This window comes from Oncorhynchus keta, chromosome 17 (assembly GCF_023373465.1).
Source record: "Oncorhynchus keta strain PuntledgeMale-10-30-2019 chromosome 17, Oket_V2, whole genome shotgun sequence".
Lineage (NCBI taxonomy): Eukaryota > Metazoa > Chordata > Actinopteri > Salmoniformes > Salmonidae > Oncorhynchus > Oncorhynchus keta.
The window spans coordinates 19,686,111-19,699,573 of NC_068437.1; the positions used below are offsets into that span (position 1 = coordinate 19,686,111).

The following is a 13,463-nucleotide window of genomic DNA, read 5'->3' on the forward strand; positions in this document are numbered from 1 at the left end:
GGAACGACACAAAAGCTCTGAATTCGTCGGACCCGGAGTGGCTCTTGTGGAAACCCGCCGCGCCACAGCTTCGACAGGCCGAGGCTGCGGAGATGAAGGAACAGATTCTACGGCCTACGAATCATTTTCCATTTCTGGGAAAAATTTCAGACGCTACAAAGAACTTTAAGTGAAACGTTAAAGGTATGTTACCAGTAATATTGTCCTCAATATGTCACAAGTATCCTACTTATGTAGATCAGTTAGCTAACGACGTCAATAACCAAATATTTTCCGAGGCCAGCATTAGCAAATGCTAACTAGCTACCTCGCCATACAGATTTATGCTGCTGCAATCTGAGACAGACTGTCGCCCGCCACTGTAAAAATGATGGGCCGTATACTTGTCTCCCTTTTATGGCAAATGGCGTAGTTAGCTAGGTTTGCGTTACCCCCAATGGATGCGTATTGATTGTGTTCACGCTGTGGATGATTTGCATACAACCAATACTGTAATCATGGGGGGATGGGGGTGAAGGATTTCTTCAAATGGGATGGCAGAGAAACGGATGGGTCAAATAGTCGTCACCGAAAGCCTGCCAACACAGACAGCTCGTTGATCACCCCAAACCAATATGATTGACCCATTCTGGAAAGGGTAGTGGCGTTCTGCTGACCAGATAGAATGTTGAAAAAATAGACTGGTACTCGGACACACCAGTTTAGATATTGTCTGCCTCCTTATAATACGTCTGAAATGAGAGCATTTGTTTGGATATATTTTAGTGTGTTTGTAGTGATGGATCATTAGGCAGGTAAACGGAACTGATGTAGCCTATCCCTCTAGAGCTTTAATCTGATGGATGGATAGGGTCATTTCCGTGTAAAACCCATGAGCACCAACATGTGAAGTTTATAGGAGCATATCAAATTTTGTGTTAAATGAAAGCTAAGAGTATGTTTTGGGGAAATTAAGGTATAGATACGTTTCTCAACAATTTTCCATCCTAAAAATGTATTTAGGAATAAGCAAAAGCTTTGGTCACACAGATAGAAAAGGGGTCTTAAAAAACATCTACTAGGAAAAAGTCTTAAAAAGGGTTAGAAATACATCACAACACATGAATATTAAAGTAAAGGTTCCTGCCAATTAATATTTAGTTTGACACAAATTATTTTCCTTAAATATTGCCTAGTGTCTATTCATTCTGTTACCAAAAACCTACATCCACATTTTGTTTTCCGTTACAGCCTTATTCTAAAATTGATTTGGAAAATAACAATCTACACACAATACCCCATAATGACAAAGCAAAAACTGTTTTTTAGACATTTTTGCAAATGTATTACAAGTTGAAAAGGGTAATCACATTTACATAAGTATTCAGACCCTTTACTCAGTACTATGTTGAAACACCTTTGGCAGCAATTACAGCCTCAAGTCTTCTTGGGTACTAGCTTGGCACAACTGTATTTGTGGACTTTCCCCCATTCTTCTCTGCAGATCCTCTCAAATTCTGTCAGGTTGGATGGGGAGCGTCGCTGCACAGCTATTTTCAGGTCTCTCCAGAGGGTTCAAGTGTGGGCTCTGGCTGGGCCACTCAAAGACATTCAGAGACTTGTTCCCGAAGGCACTGTTGGCAGGTGAACCTTCACACCATTCTAAGGTCCTGAGCACTCTAGAGCAGGCTTTCATCAAAGATCTCTCTGTGCTTTGCTCTGTTCACCTTTCCCGTATGGATGATGCCAGGTTTCCTCCAGATGTGACGCTTGGCTTTCAGGCCAAAGGGTTCATTCTTGGTTTAATCAGACCAGAGAATCTTGTTTCTCGTGGTCTAAGTCCTTTAGGTACCTTTTGGCAAACTCCAAGCAGGCTGTCATGTGCCTTTTACTGAGGAGTGGCTTCTGTCTGGCAACTCCATACAGGCCTGATTGGTGGAGTGCTGCAGAGATGGTTGCCCTTCTGGAAGGTTCTCCCATCTCCACAAAGGAACTCTGGAGCTCTGCCAGAGGAACCATTGGGTTCTTGGTCACCTCCTTGACCAAGGCCCTTCTCCCCAGATTGCTCAGTTTGGCAAGTGGTGGCCAGATCTAGGAAGAGTCTTGGTGGTTCCATATTTGTTCCATTTTAGAATGATGGAAGCCAGTGTGTTCTTGGACTTTCAATGCTACACTTTTTTTTGTTACCTTTCCCCAGATCTGTTCTTCGACACAATCCTGTCTCGGAGCTGCTGTACAGACAATTCCTTCAACCTCATGGCTTGGTTTTTGCTCTGACATGCACCGTGAACCCTGGGACCTTATATAGACAGGTCTGTGCCTTTCCAAATCATGTCCAATCAATTGAATTTACCTCAGATGGACTCCAATCAAGTTGTAGAAACATCTCAAGGATGATCAATGGAAACAAGATGCATCAGAGCTCAATTTTTTATTCTCTTAGCAAAATGTCTGAATACTTATTTAAATAAGGTATTTCTGTTTAGTTTTTTTGCAAGAAAAAATTGTTTTCACTTTGTCATTATGGGGTATTTTGTGCACTGTTCCTCAAATAAATGTGTTTTAGTAACATTTTCAGTGGCAATTGTTAAAAGTAGACTTCATATTTAACTAGGCAAGTCAGTTAAGAACAAATTCTTATTTACAATGACTGCCAAACTCTCCCCTAACTCGGACGATGCTGGGCCAATTGTGCACCGCCCTATGGGACTCATGATCACGGCCGGTTGTGATACAGCCCAAGATCGAACCCGGGTCTGTAGTGACGTCTCTAGCACTGCGATGCAGTTTCTTAGACCATCACTCGGGAGTCTGTTTGTTCAACTTTGCAATACATTTTTTTTAGCTTGGCATACATTTTAAAGTGAAAAGGTGAGTGCCAGACTCGCTCTGTTATGTGGAATTGCCAATATAGTAGCAGTGTTGTCTTCTGACCTGCTTCCTCTGAAGTCTATACTTTTGGGCTCTGATAATTATTCTGTTGTCTAAGGGGATTCTATTGTCTAAGGGGAAGTCTCTGTGAAACTGAGATTTTGCACATCTTCTAGGAAGCCATAACACACACGGTAGTAATGAATAGTTGAATAATAATTGTTTCCTTTTTCTGCAGTTATCAGAAGAGGACTTGAAGACGGGTGGAGACGGTGTATTTTATTTTTTCTAAATTTAAATGTCTTTGCAGCAGGTGTTATTCCTCTGCACATTATTTTCAGACACAATCTATTGCATCCTAGAAACAAGCCCTTTGTCATATTTTCTACGTGCTTATGTTCGTCACTGACATGGCAGACTAAGTTACTGAGATTTTCCACCCGTCCACCGATCAATGTACCTTTGATTTTTCTTCATAAAAAGACCCAGTACAATATAAAACTGAATCCCTACACGAGAGCCAGGATGTCCGAGGCGTGGCAGCAGCACGCTGTTGCTCCTCCTCCGGTGGTGCACACCATACCACCAGGGGCGGAGAACGCGTTGGGCTGTGCTGTCTACGGTATCGTCCTGCAGCCTGACCCTGCTCTGCAGCAGTCACAGCAGCAGCACCAGCATGGCCAGCAGCACAGCCAGCAGCATGGGCAGCAGCAGCAGCAGCACCCTGCCCAGGTACAGCAGCCTTCTCTGCAGGTAGGGGGCGAGGGCGGCCACAAGTGTGGGGCATGTGGCCACGACATCTCCCACCTGGCCAACCCACATGAGCACCAGTGTATGGTGAGCCAGGACCGCTCCTTCCAATGCACCCAGTGCATGAAGATCTTCCACCAGGCCACTGATCTGCTGGAGCACCAGTGTGTGCAGGTAGAACAAAAGCCCTTTGTGTGTGGTGTGTGTAAGATGGGCTTCTCCCTCCTCACCTCGCTGGCACAGCACCACACCTCACACAACAGCACCAACCCCATGAAATGCTCCATTTGTGAGAAGACCTACCGACCAGGCTCCTCTGGAAACACCACGCCCAGCTCCTCTGCCACCAACCCTCAGCAGCCGTCTGCTGATGGAGCCTCTTCCAGTGGGAGTGCAACAGTGGGATCTTCTTCCTCAATTACATTTCCATCGGCCCGTGACAGGCCCTACAAGTGCTCTGTCTGCCAGAAGGGCTTCAGGCACCTGTCAGAGCTGGCCCGCCACGAGCGTGTGCACACCGGAGAGAAGCCCTTCAAGTGTGACACGTGTGACAAGAGCTTCAGCCAGTCCTCTCACCTGGCCCATCACCAGCGCACCCACAGCTCTGAGCGCCCATACAAGTGTGCTGTGTGTGACAAGAGCTTCAAGCACCGCTCCCACCTGGTGCGCCACATGTATGCCCATTCTGGAGAGCACCTGTTCAAGTGCAACCTGTGTGAACTGCACTTCAAGGAGTCTTCTGAACTGCTGCATCATCCATGCCACCCACAAGGGGCACGCCCCTTCCGCTGTGCCACCTGTGGAAAGGGCTTCAAACGTCCATCAGACCTGCGGCAGCATGAACGCACTCACTCTGAGGAGCGTCCCTTCCACTGTGAGGAGTGCCAGATGAGTTTCAAACAGCAGTATGCCCTGGTGCGCCACAGGCGCACACACAAAAACCCTTCTGACCGCCCTTTCAAATGCAACCTTTGCGACAAAGGCTTCCTGCAGCCATCCCATCTGCTGTACCACCAGCACGTCCACGGCATGGAGAACCTGTTCAAGTGCGCGTCCTGCCAGAAGGAATTCAGTCAGTCAGGAGAGCTGCTGCGCCACAAGTGCGGTGAGTCGTCCTCTTCATCTAGGGACACAGACAAGCCCTACAAATGTGACGTGTGCGGCAAGGGATACAAAAAGAGTTCGACACTGCAGCGACATCAGAACTCGCACTGCCAAGAGAAGCCCCTAAAGTGCTCCCTATGTGACCGCCGCTTCCTGTCATCCTCAGAGTTTGTGCAGCACCGCTGCGACCCGTCCCGAGAGAAGCCCCTCAAGTGCCCCGACTGCGAGAAGCGCTTCAAGTACTCGTCTGACCTGAATCGGCACAGGCGCGTCCACACCGGGGAGAAGCCCTACAAGTGTGCTAGCTGTGACAAAGGCTTCAAGCAACGGGAGCACCTGGCCAAGCATCAGAGTGTGCATTCCAGAGATGCCCAGTTCAAGTGTGTTTGGTGTGGAGAGCGCTTTGGAGACCTGGGAGCTTTGCAGGAGCACACAGTCCAGCACACAGCTGAAGGAGGGGGTTACCCTGTGCCACCTTGCATATAGTTATGCCCCTCCATTCTGTACAAGTTCATAGCAAACGTCCCTGTCTACCATTAATTTGCAGCACCCAGCTTAACACACTTGAACTGGGTATCTCTGGAGTGCACACTCTGGTGCTTTCCAGAGATGCCCAGTTCAAATGCTTTGGAGACCTGGGAGCCTTGCAGGAGCACACAGTCCAGCACACATCTGAAGGAGGGGGTTACCCGATGGTAGGTTACTCTGTGCCAACTTGCATATAGTCACGCCCCTCCCTTATTTTCCAGTTCATAGCAAATGTCCCTGGCTAGCCCTAATTTGCCCCCAGCATATAGAATCCCTAACCTCACTTCCCATCTGAAACTGTTATCAGTCCCCCCTACCCCCAAAATCCCATACAAATGATCATTGTCTCATAAAATGGAAGTGACAGCTTGTCATTGTACTGCCAAGTGTCACTGCTTTAGGGCTACCATCTGAAGGACAGAGGAGAAGAAACAATCAAGGATATGTCTTTCACTTCAAACTCTAGGGTGGATGTTCTAGTCCAGGGCCCAGTTTCTGAAAAGCATCTTAAGGCTAAGTTAATTGTTAGAACCTTTTGTAGGAGCATCGTTCAATCTCTGAGCTGTTTCCCAAAGCCATCGTTATTGGCGGTGCACTTGAAAACGCTCGTAATCTAACTCCTGCCTCAGACCACTCGTAGAACAGCGAAGTGCGTCGTTAAATGCTTTTTTCGTCTTCCCGCGTCACTTTATATACACAAGATCTCCACTAAACTTAGAATCACATGGTTTATCCCTCTCTGTGAACAAAGTTGACTACAAATGCACAGTCTCCAATATCTCTGCAATTGATACAAACAAGCAACGTATAAAAAGATGCTTCAAATGAAAACTGAGATTACTGCACTCAAATATACATACAGTAGGCTATAGTCCTATTTCAACCATATTGAAATACATTTAATGTTCAGTAAATTCAGTTCTATTTTGCTAGCTGTACACTACTGTCTCATTTGTCTCAGTATACTGTATTTCATGATGTGTAGCCTAACGTGTGCAGTGATGTGCCAAATCAGTGATATTTTTGGGGGGGGAGGGGGCATTTTTATTGGCATTAGAATGGCATTAGAATAAGCCGCCTAAATATTTGCAGCGGTAGGTAATAATATCTCTCTAGGAACTCATCCGTAGTCAGTATTGTGAAATACTTCTGTTTCGATCCTATCAGTATCGACACATGCTCCAACGATGCACTTAGCGACTGTTCTCTCTGTGTGGTGTTTTGCGTAACACATGTTATGTCTTCGGCCATTCTATGAAAGATGAATCGTTAAAACACTCAGAAGCATAAGTTCCACTGCTTTCGGGGAAACTGGGCCCAGGTCAATTACCTTCTCCTCTATCCTTGAATCAACTGCCCAAGAAGGAAAAAAGGAAAGAAATGTACATCACCACATTAGCCTACATTTCTGTCTATGAAAAGCTTTGTATTTGTACATAAGTTACCTTGTAGACTTGTATAGGAAAGGGAATGTGGACCAGTTCCCCTCAACCTGCTCGACAGGTCTGTAAGTGTTAAGGGTTGCACCATGAGTTGCTGCATGCAGTAATGTTCCATGCTCTTACCCAGGATAGACTTGAATTATTGCTAAGTTTCAGCACTTGCTACAGTCTGCTGATGGCCTCTTGCTTTTTTTATTATTTAGGAATCAATTACGCTGTATCAACGCTGATATAAAATGTTTTTGTTGGGTGGGTGGGTAGTGGGTCGAGATTATTGTGTATTGGTTACATTTCCACAACCTCATATCACTGTAGTAGCAGTGTATGTATATACACTAAAATCAGACACCTCTTTACCCTTTGTGCTTTAGTATTTTTAAGCTTTTTATGTATTAGTATCAACTCCACAACTATTAGTGTGTTTGTGTTTTTGTTTTTTTAAACATGAGGGTTTATTGTGCTATTGTGAAATATTACATATGCTTGTGAGTGTATTTGGAAGTATCTGTTTGTATCAAAACACCATTGTACTGCACCAGAATCCCAAAGGTGTGGAGATTAACCAGCTGAAGTTTCATCTCACTGCTATATAGAAATTGTATAGAAATCTATATTTCACACTAATATACAGTTGATATTCCTACCGAGATCAGTGTAGACTCTGCTGAAAACGTGTAAAAACCTGATCAAGCTTCCTCTTACTACGTGTGTGTATATAGTACAGTATGTATGTTTACCAGCTCCACTGTCTGTTTCTAAAACGGCATTAGCTGTTTTGTATGTTACTATTTTTTTATCATATGGGGACTGAAATGTTTTTTTTTCCTTCATTAAAGTCATAGTTATGATAGATTGTATGTCAAGTTTCCAAGGAGAACATTGTCTGTAAGCCCTACAAGGATTCTGACCCCTTCGTGCTCCTTTTGAAATTTTATCATGAATGATTGTTGAATCATGTCTGTGAAAATGGAATCCTGGCTGTGAAGTGGATTGTATAATACATACATGGGGTAGAATTTGGGCAGGTCTGTAGTTTTAGTTAACCCAATTTATGTCAGAGAAACTTATCTGCAGTATATTTGTGCAGGTCATGCTAACTTCTGGTTTGTATAGCCTTTAAAAAATATAAATAAAAGCTAGCATCCTTACCAAAATGGGCTGCTACAGCTTAATTGCAAAAATTATGGATTTACCCTCTCGTCTACTTAGTAGACTTTTAAGTTAAATTCAGAATGGCTCAAATTGACCTCAATTTGTGTTTTTAATGTGTGCAGGTGTTTTTTAAAACATTTTTTGCAAGTGAAGCATTTCAAGTGGTCATGTTTTGTCCCATTTGGTGGTGGATTTGTGTTTTGAGTGCAGTATTGACAGTGTTTTATGATGGGAGAAGGTAATAATTACTTTGAGGAAGGTTCTTTTTATAATCAGATTCAGTTCAGACTTTTTGGCCTTAATCTGGGGTCAGGGTTAATTAGAAACCCATTCTACTCCAGATCTGACTGCCTCCATGTTGTTGATCTGTTCCTTGTACTCTGTTTTGTTTTCTCCATTGGCATCTGATGTAGGCTAACATTCGGTGTCATTTGTCTTTTGTCTGTCTTTTCTTAAATGTGTTCGTCTTTCATCCGGCATTAAGACAACATAAAAGAGCAGTTAGGAATTTATTATTTTTGTAAAAGTACTGTATACGTTTTTGTCTTTCTCTTCAGTTTATTAATACCAAATTTATATAAACATTGTTTAAAATCTATATATATCTATATTCTTGGAAGGAGTTAACAGGGCCTTTGGGATGTAGGGGGGGTGTTTGTTTGATTGATGGAAGGGTCATTAGGAATGTGATTGACATTAATTTTGATCTAGTGTAGTGCAGAACAGTTAGCCCCTGCCTGTTGACCCTGTTTTCTCTGTTCTGTGCATGCTTGCTGTGTTAGTTCCTGTAATCTGTCCCAGGTATTAGTGCTTCAGATAGTACTTATTCCTCTTATCGCTTTTTTTCAAATTGTAGTATGTGAATGACGTAAAAAAATATATTAAAAAAAAATACGTGACAACGTACAGTATGTGTACATTCATGCTAAGATATCTGTATGTAGCATTCAATAACACAGCACTAACAAATAAACTTTTTTCATTTATAAAGGGGGTGTGTCATGCGTGTTTAATTGCAGAGGGAACTGACCGGTATTCTTTTTGAAGTATGTAGATTAGGTACATTCACTAAAATCACAAAATGTTCTAATTTGTAATAGGGTCTATAATGCTTGTTTAGATGCAGGTTATGACCTGTCCTTTATGCCACACGGTAGAAAGACGGCACTTACCATTTGATAATGTAGTACAGAAATATAACACATTTTCTGGTTAATAGTGACTTGATGCATGATTGTTCAACCATTTTATAAACATGTTCCATATACTGCAAGTTAAACAAAAAAAAAACAGCTATATTTATATGCGGTTTTATCTCAGTTTACAAAAGAGTGATGGATTTATGACTAGTTTTGGGCTGCTTTGGATTATTGAATAAAGTACTAGGAAGCATGTGAGGGTTCACTGGGCATAAACTGGTCCTGCTCTTCAATCATCAATCAAATGTATTTATAAAGCCCTTCTTACATCAGCTGATGTCACAAAGTGCTGTACAGAAACCCAGCCTAAAACCCCAAACAGCAAGCAATGCAGGTGTAGAAGCACGGTGGCTGGGAAAAACTCCCTAGAAAGGCCAGAACCTAGGAAGAAACCTAGAGGATCCAGGCTATAAGGGGTGGCCAGTCCTCTTCTGGCTGTGCCGGGTGGAGATTATAACAGAACATGGCCAAGATGTTCAGATGTCCATAGATGACCAGCAGGGTCAAATAATAATAATCACAGTGGTTGTAGAGGGTGCAACAGGAGTAAATGTCAGTTGGCTTTTCATAGCCGATCATTCAGAGTATATCTACCGCTCTTGCTGTCTCTAGTGGGTAACACTGTTAAAATAGCTTTTTCCATGTGATAACCAACATACCAGTAGTTATAGCACACGCAGTGGCGACCCGTCAATCAGGGTTTTGAGCCCCACATTTTTAGCTATTTTTTTATTTAAAAAAAATATATATATATATATTTTTTAGGCTAACCTGTTTTGCATGTTATTTTGGCATTAATATGTGCAAACAATGTAAAAGAAAATTTAAAAAAAAAGTGAATTACTTAATAAAGCCACATACAAACATGGTCTCTTGTTTGCATTCTTGAGTAATGCAGGTGTTTGAGCCTAGCTCAGTGATTTCTGTGGTGGGGCAGCCAGTGGAAAATACGGAGGGTAGGTGTTGGTAATGTTCTCTAGTTGTGCTATGATTAGCTCAGTGTTCTGTCACTGCCATGTTTAAGGGTAGACCTCGAAAATTCAAGTCCCTTGGGTGCTGCCATAGAGTTACATTACAAGTGCCTAAGCAAGGTCATTGGCCATAGATAAAATTACGTCAAATCACATTATATCATTATCTACAGTAGCTTTGATTGGACTGATCATGTCAACATCATACTTTCAAAATCTTAGCTAGCAGTCATCATCATGAATCAAGTCGAGAATCTACTGGCAAATCCGTTTTAATCCTTGTTATATGAAGAGAAATAATGAAGAGAAATTACAGATAAATCGTATCGCAGCCTTTTTATTTCTCTATTTGGTTAGGTCAGGGTGTGATTTGGGTGGGCATTCTAGTTTTCTATTTCTTAGTTGGCCGGGTATGGTTCCCAATCAGAGGCAGCTGTCTATCGTGATCTCTGATTGGGAATCATATTCAGGCAGCCTGTTTTCCACCCTAGTTTGTGGGATGTTGTTTTTGCACAGTAGCTGTATAGCCCTGGGGCCTGTTGCACAAAACTAGGATAAGGGATTAAGCCAGGATATCTTGGTGATCCTGGCTCAATTGATCCGTAATCCGGTTGCACTAAAGATGGATAGGGGGCAGGAGGATATGTTATGGTATAAATTACCATGGAGATTTATTCTGTGGAGCTAGCCTGCTCCAGACCAGGCTAAATTCCAGGATCTATTTAATCTCATCCCTAATGTCAGTCAGCAGTCACCACAAATGGAAACCAATAGTTATTTCACTGCTCACTATACATTGTTATCACATATAACTAGACCCACTGTCATTATTTAAACGTTTGTGATCATTAATTTCAATGATTTTGGATAAAAAAATGATTTTTAGATGTTGCTATCATTAGATAATTTACAGTTTCCCAGTTTCCCATAGACTATATATAAAATGATAGAATATTAGGGCCACAGAGGGAAAAAAAGACAAGTCATAATATTGTAACCAGTTGTTTTAAAGGAGGACTGTTGTTAAAATGACAGATGCGGGGCATTTCGTGAAATTGTACTTCAGTATGGTTTCATAAACAAAGAAATGCTGATGTGCCAGAATATTAAGTATCACATTGTCATAAGTATCAAAACTGTAAAAACAATATGTAGCTTTTCTGCAGAAAGAACCAGCCTCATAAATTTATGACTTTATCCTTTTTCTTCAGTGTGGCCCTAGTACTCTGTCATATAAACAAATACACATTCCATATGAATATAAAAACACAATGTGTAACATTATGTTCCTTTATTGAATAAGGACAAAACAAAGCAGGTAAACCATCAGCTCCTTTCGAAACTGAAGTCACAGTGACTCTACAAGATGGAAAGCACAGAATCCAAGCATATTATACAAAATGATACATACACATTCAAAGGTCTGTATATAACACACCCTGCATGTCTGCACACTAAAATAAATGCAGGACAAATCCATACACATCAACTGAACAGACAAATGAATGGATGCAGTAGCCTCCCTGCAGCCTTGTATTACACACAGTATACCGCACAAACATCATAAGAGGCCAAATTCGTAAAAAACGAACCCAAAAAAAAAAAAAAACCAAATTCCTCTGCCACCGCAGGACATATTTAACCAAAATTGAAAGCACACATACTAACTAAAATAATTCAACACATATTGGTCCCTCAGCAGCCGACCACTGTCGTCATCAGGGAAGATTGCCGGATTGTCCCAGTCCATGGCTGGTGGCACTCTGGGGGCCCTCTCCTTCCTCAGGCAGGCCACATTGTGGAGGACAGCACAAGCCACAGTAATATCACATGCCCTAACAGGGCTGACCCTTAATTTGTGAAGGCAGTGAAAGCGTGCCTTCAGGAGGCCAAAGGTCATTTCAACTCTGGCCCTGGTCCTGGCATGGGCATGGTTGTAGGCCTGCTGTGCTTCCTGGGGGTCTGTGAAAGGTGTCAGGAGAAAAGGCTGGCAGCCATACCCCTGTCTCCCAGCAACACACCAGAGAATTCACCTGTCAACACAAAATCTCATCATTACTACCTCATAAACACAGTGATATTCTTGACACAGCCATGATGGTTATAAATAGGGGTTGTGTGGCTTACCTTGTGATAGGCACTGATAGATTTCAGAGGCCCGAAAGATTCTGGAGTCATGGACTGAGCCAGGCCATTTTGCCACAACATTGCTGATCACACAGTCAGCATTGCAGACCATCTGAAATCATAAGATGAGGAATATTACACCAATCAATGCACATCACTGGCAGATTTTTTTGCTTATTTTCCTAGGTAATTTTGCTCAAGAAAATATTCAAGATGTTTTTTAGATATTTTTTTTTTTACTGAAAACAAGACAAAAATACTAAGTAAGAAAGACATTTTTGCAGTGCAGTGAGCAACCGACCTTGGGTCCTTTGAAAGGCGCTATATAAATTAAAGTGATTATTATTATAGCTCATCTATTTATTCAATTACATTTTATTTATATAGCACTTTTCACAATAGTTTCATTCTGTCAAAGCAGCTTTACATTAATGAAAGCAGGAGAAACACAAAAAAAACGGTGGACAACATAAGAAGCAGAGTACAACGGCTAAGATTAAACCGTACTGAGCGTAGTAACTAAATAATAATGTAAGGCTTTAATAATAATTTATCATAGCTTTATACAGTGTGATGGACTTACTTTACACAATTTCACTCATATCTGCAGTGCATTTCAATTACAAATTTAACCGTTTCATAATTACAGTACAACTGCGTTTTTGGAGATGTGAATTAAATATTTGAATTGTAATTGTGATGTTTCAGCGGAGCGGTGAGTGTGTAATTGTGCACTACTTACGCATTCAGGCGGTCTGCAATACTTTGCCACGCTTTTTCTCTTTGCTTTATCACTGTGGCGGTGTTGCCTTTCTTCTTAATTATATATTTTACCTCCTCGTATGCCTCCATGAGGATTTGTGCTTCCGACGGGGAAAAGTACGCGGCTCTAGTTGCCATGGTAAATCAGTTAATCTGTGATCTGTGGCGGGGTCTATTTGAGTGAGCCGTGAGCGCGCACCTATCCAGGATTGGTTTCACCTGGCTTAATGAATCCGTGTCTGCTCATCCTGGCTTGGTCTTTGTGCAACCAATTAAGCCTGGACGCACATGTTTTGGCTTCATTGAGCTCAGCTTAGTCATTTATCCCGGATGTCTTAATTCTACTTTTGTGCAACAGGCCCCTGCAGAACTAATTTTATTTTATTATTATTATTATTATTCCCCCCCATCCCCCTTCATTCTAATAAAGTACGATGAACACTTTCCACGCTTCGCTTTGGTCTCATTCCGACGACGGACGTAACAGTGCCTTGCAAAAGTATTCATCCCCCTTGGCGTTTTTCCTATTTTGTTGCATTACAACCTGTAATGTAAATGGATTTTTATTTACATTTTAT

The 13,463-nt window shown here is 42.1% G+C and overlaps 1 protein-coding gene across 1 annotated transcript; it reads left to right on the plus strand.

The window, feature by feature from the left end:
* The first annotated feature begins 33 nt into the window (after nt 1–33).
* LOC118396586 (zinc finger protein 319) lies at nt 34–8,816 on the plus strand. The gene is made up of 2 exons (XM_035790875.2): nt 34–183; nt 3,089–8,816. The coding sequence occupies exon 2, from the start codon at nt 3,376–3,378 to the stop codon at nt 5,188–5,190; it is 1,815 nt and encodes a 604-aa protein (XP_035646768.1). The 5' UTR covers nt 34–183; nt 3,089–3,375; the 3' UTR covers nt 5,191–8,816.
* Nucleotides 8,817–13,463: the final 4,647 nt, after the last annotated feature.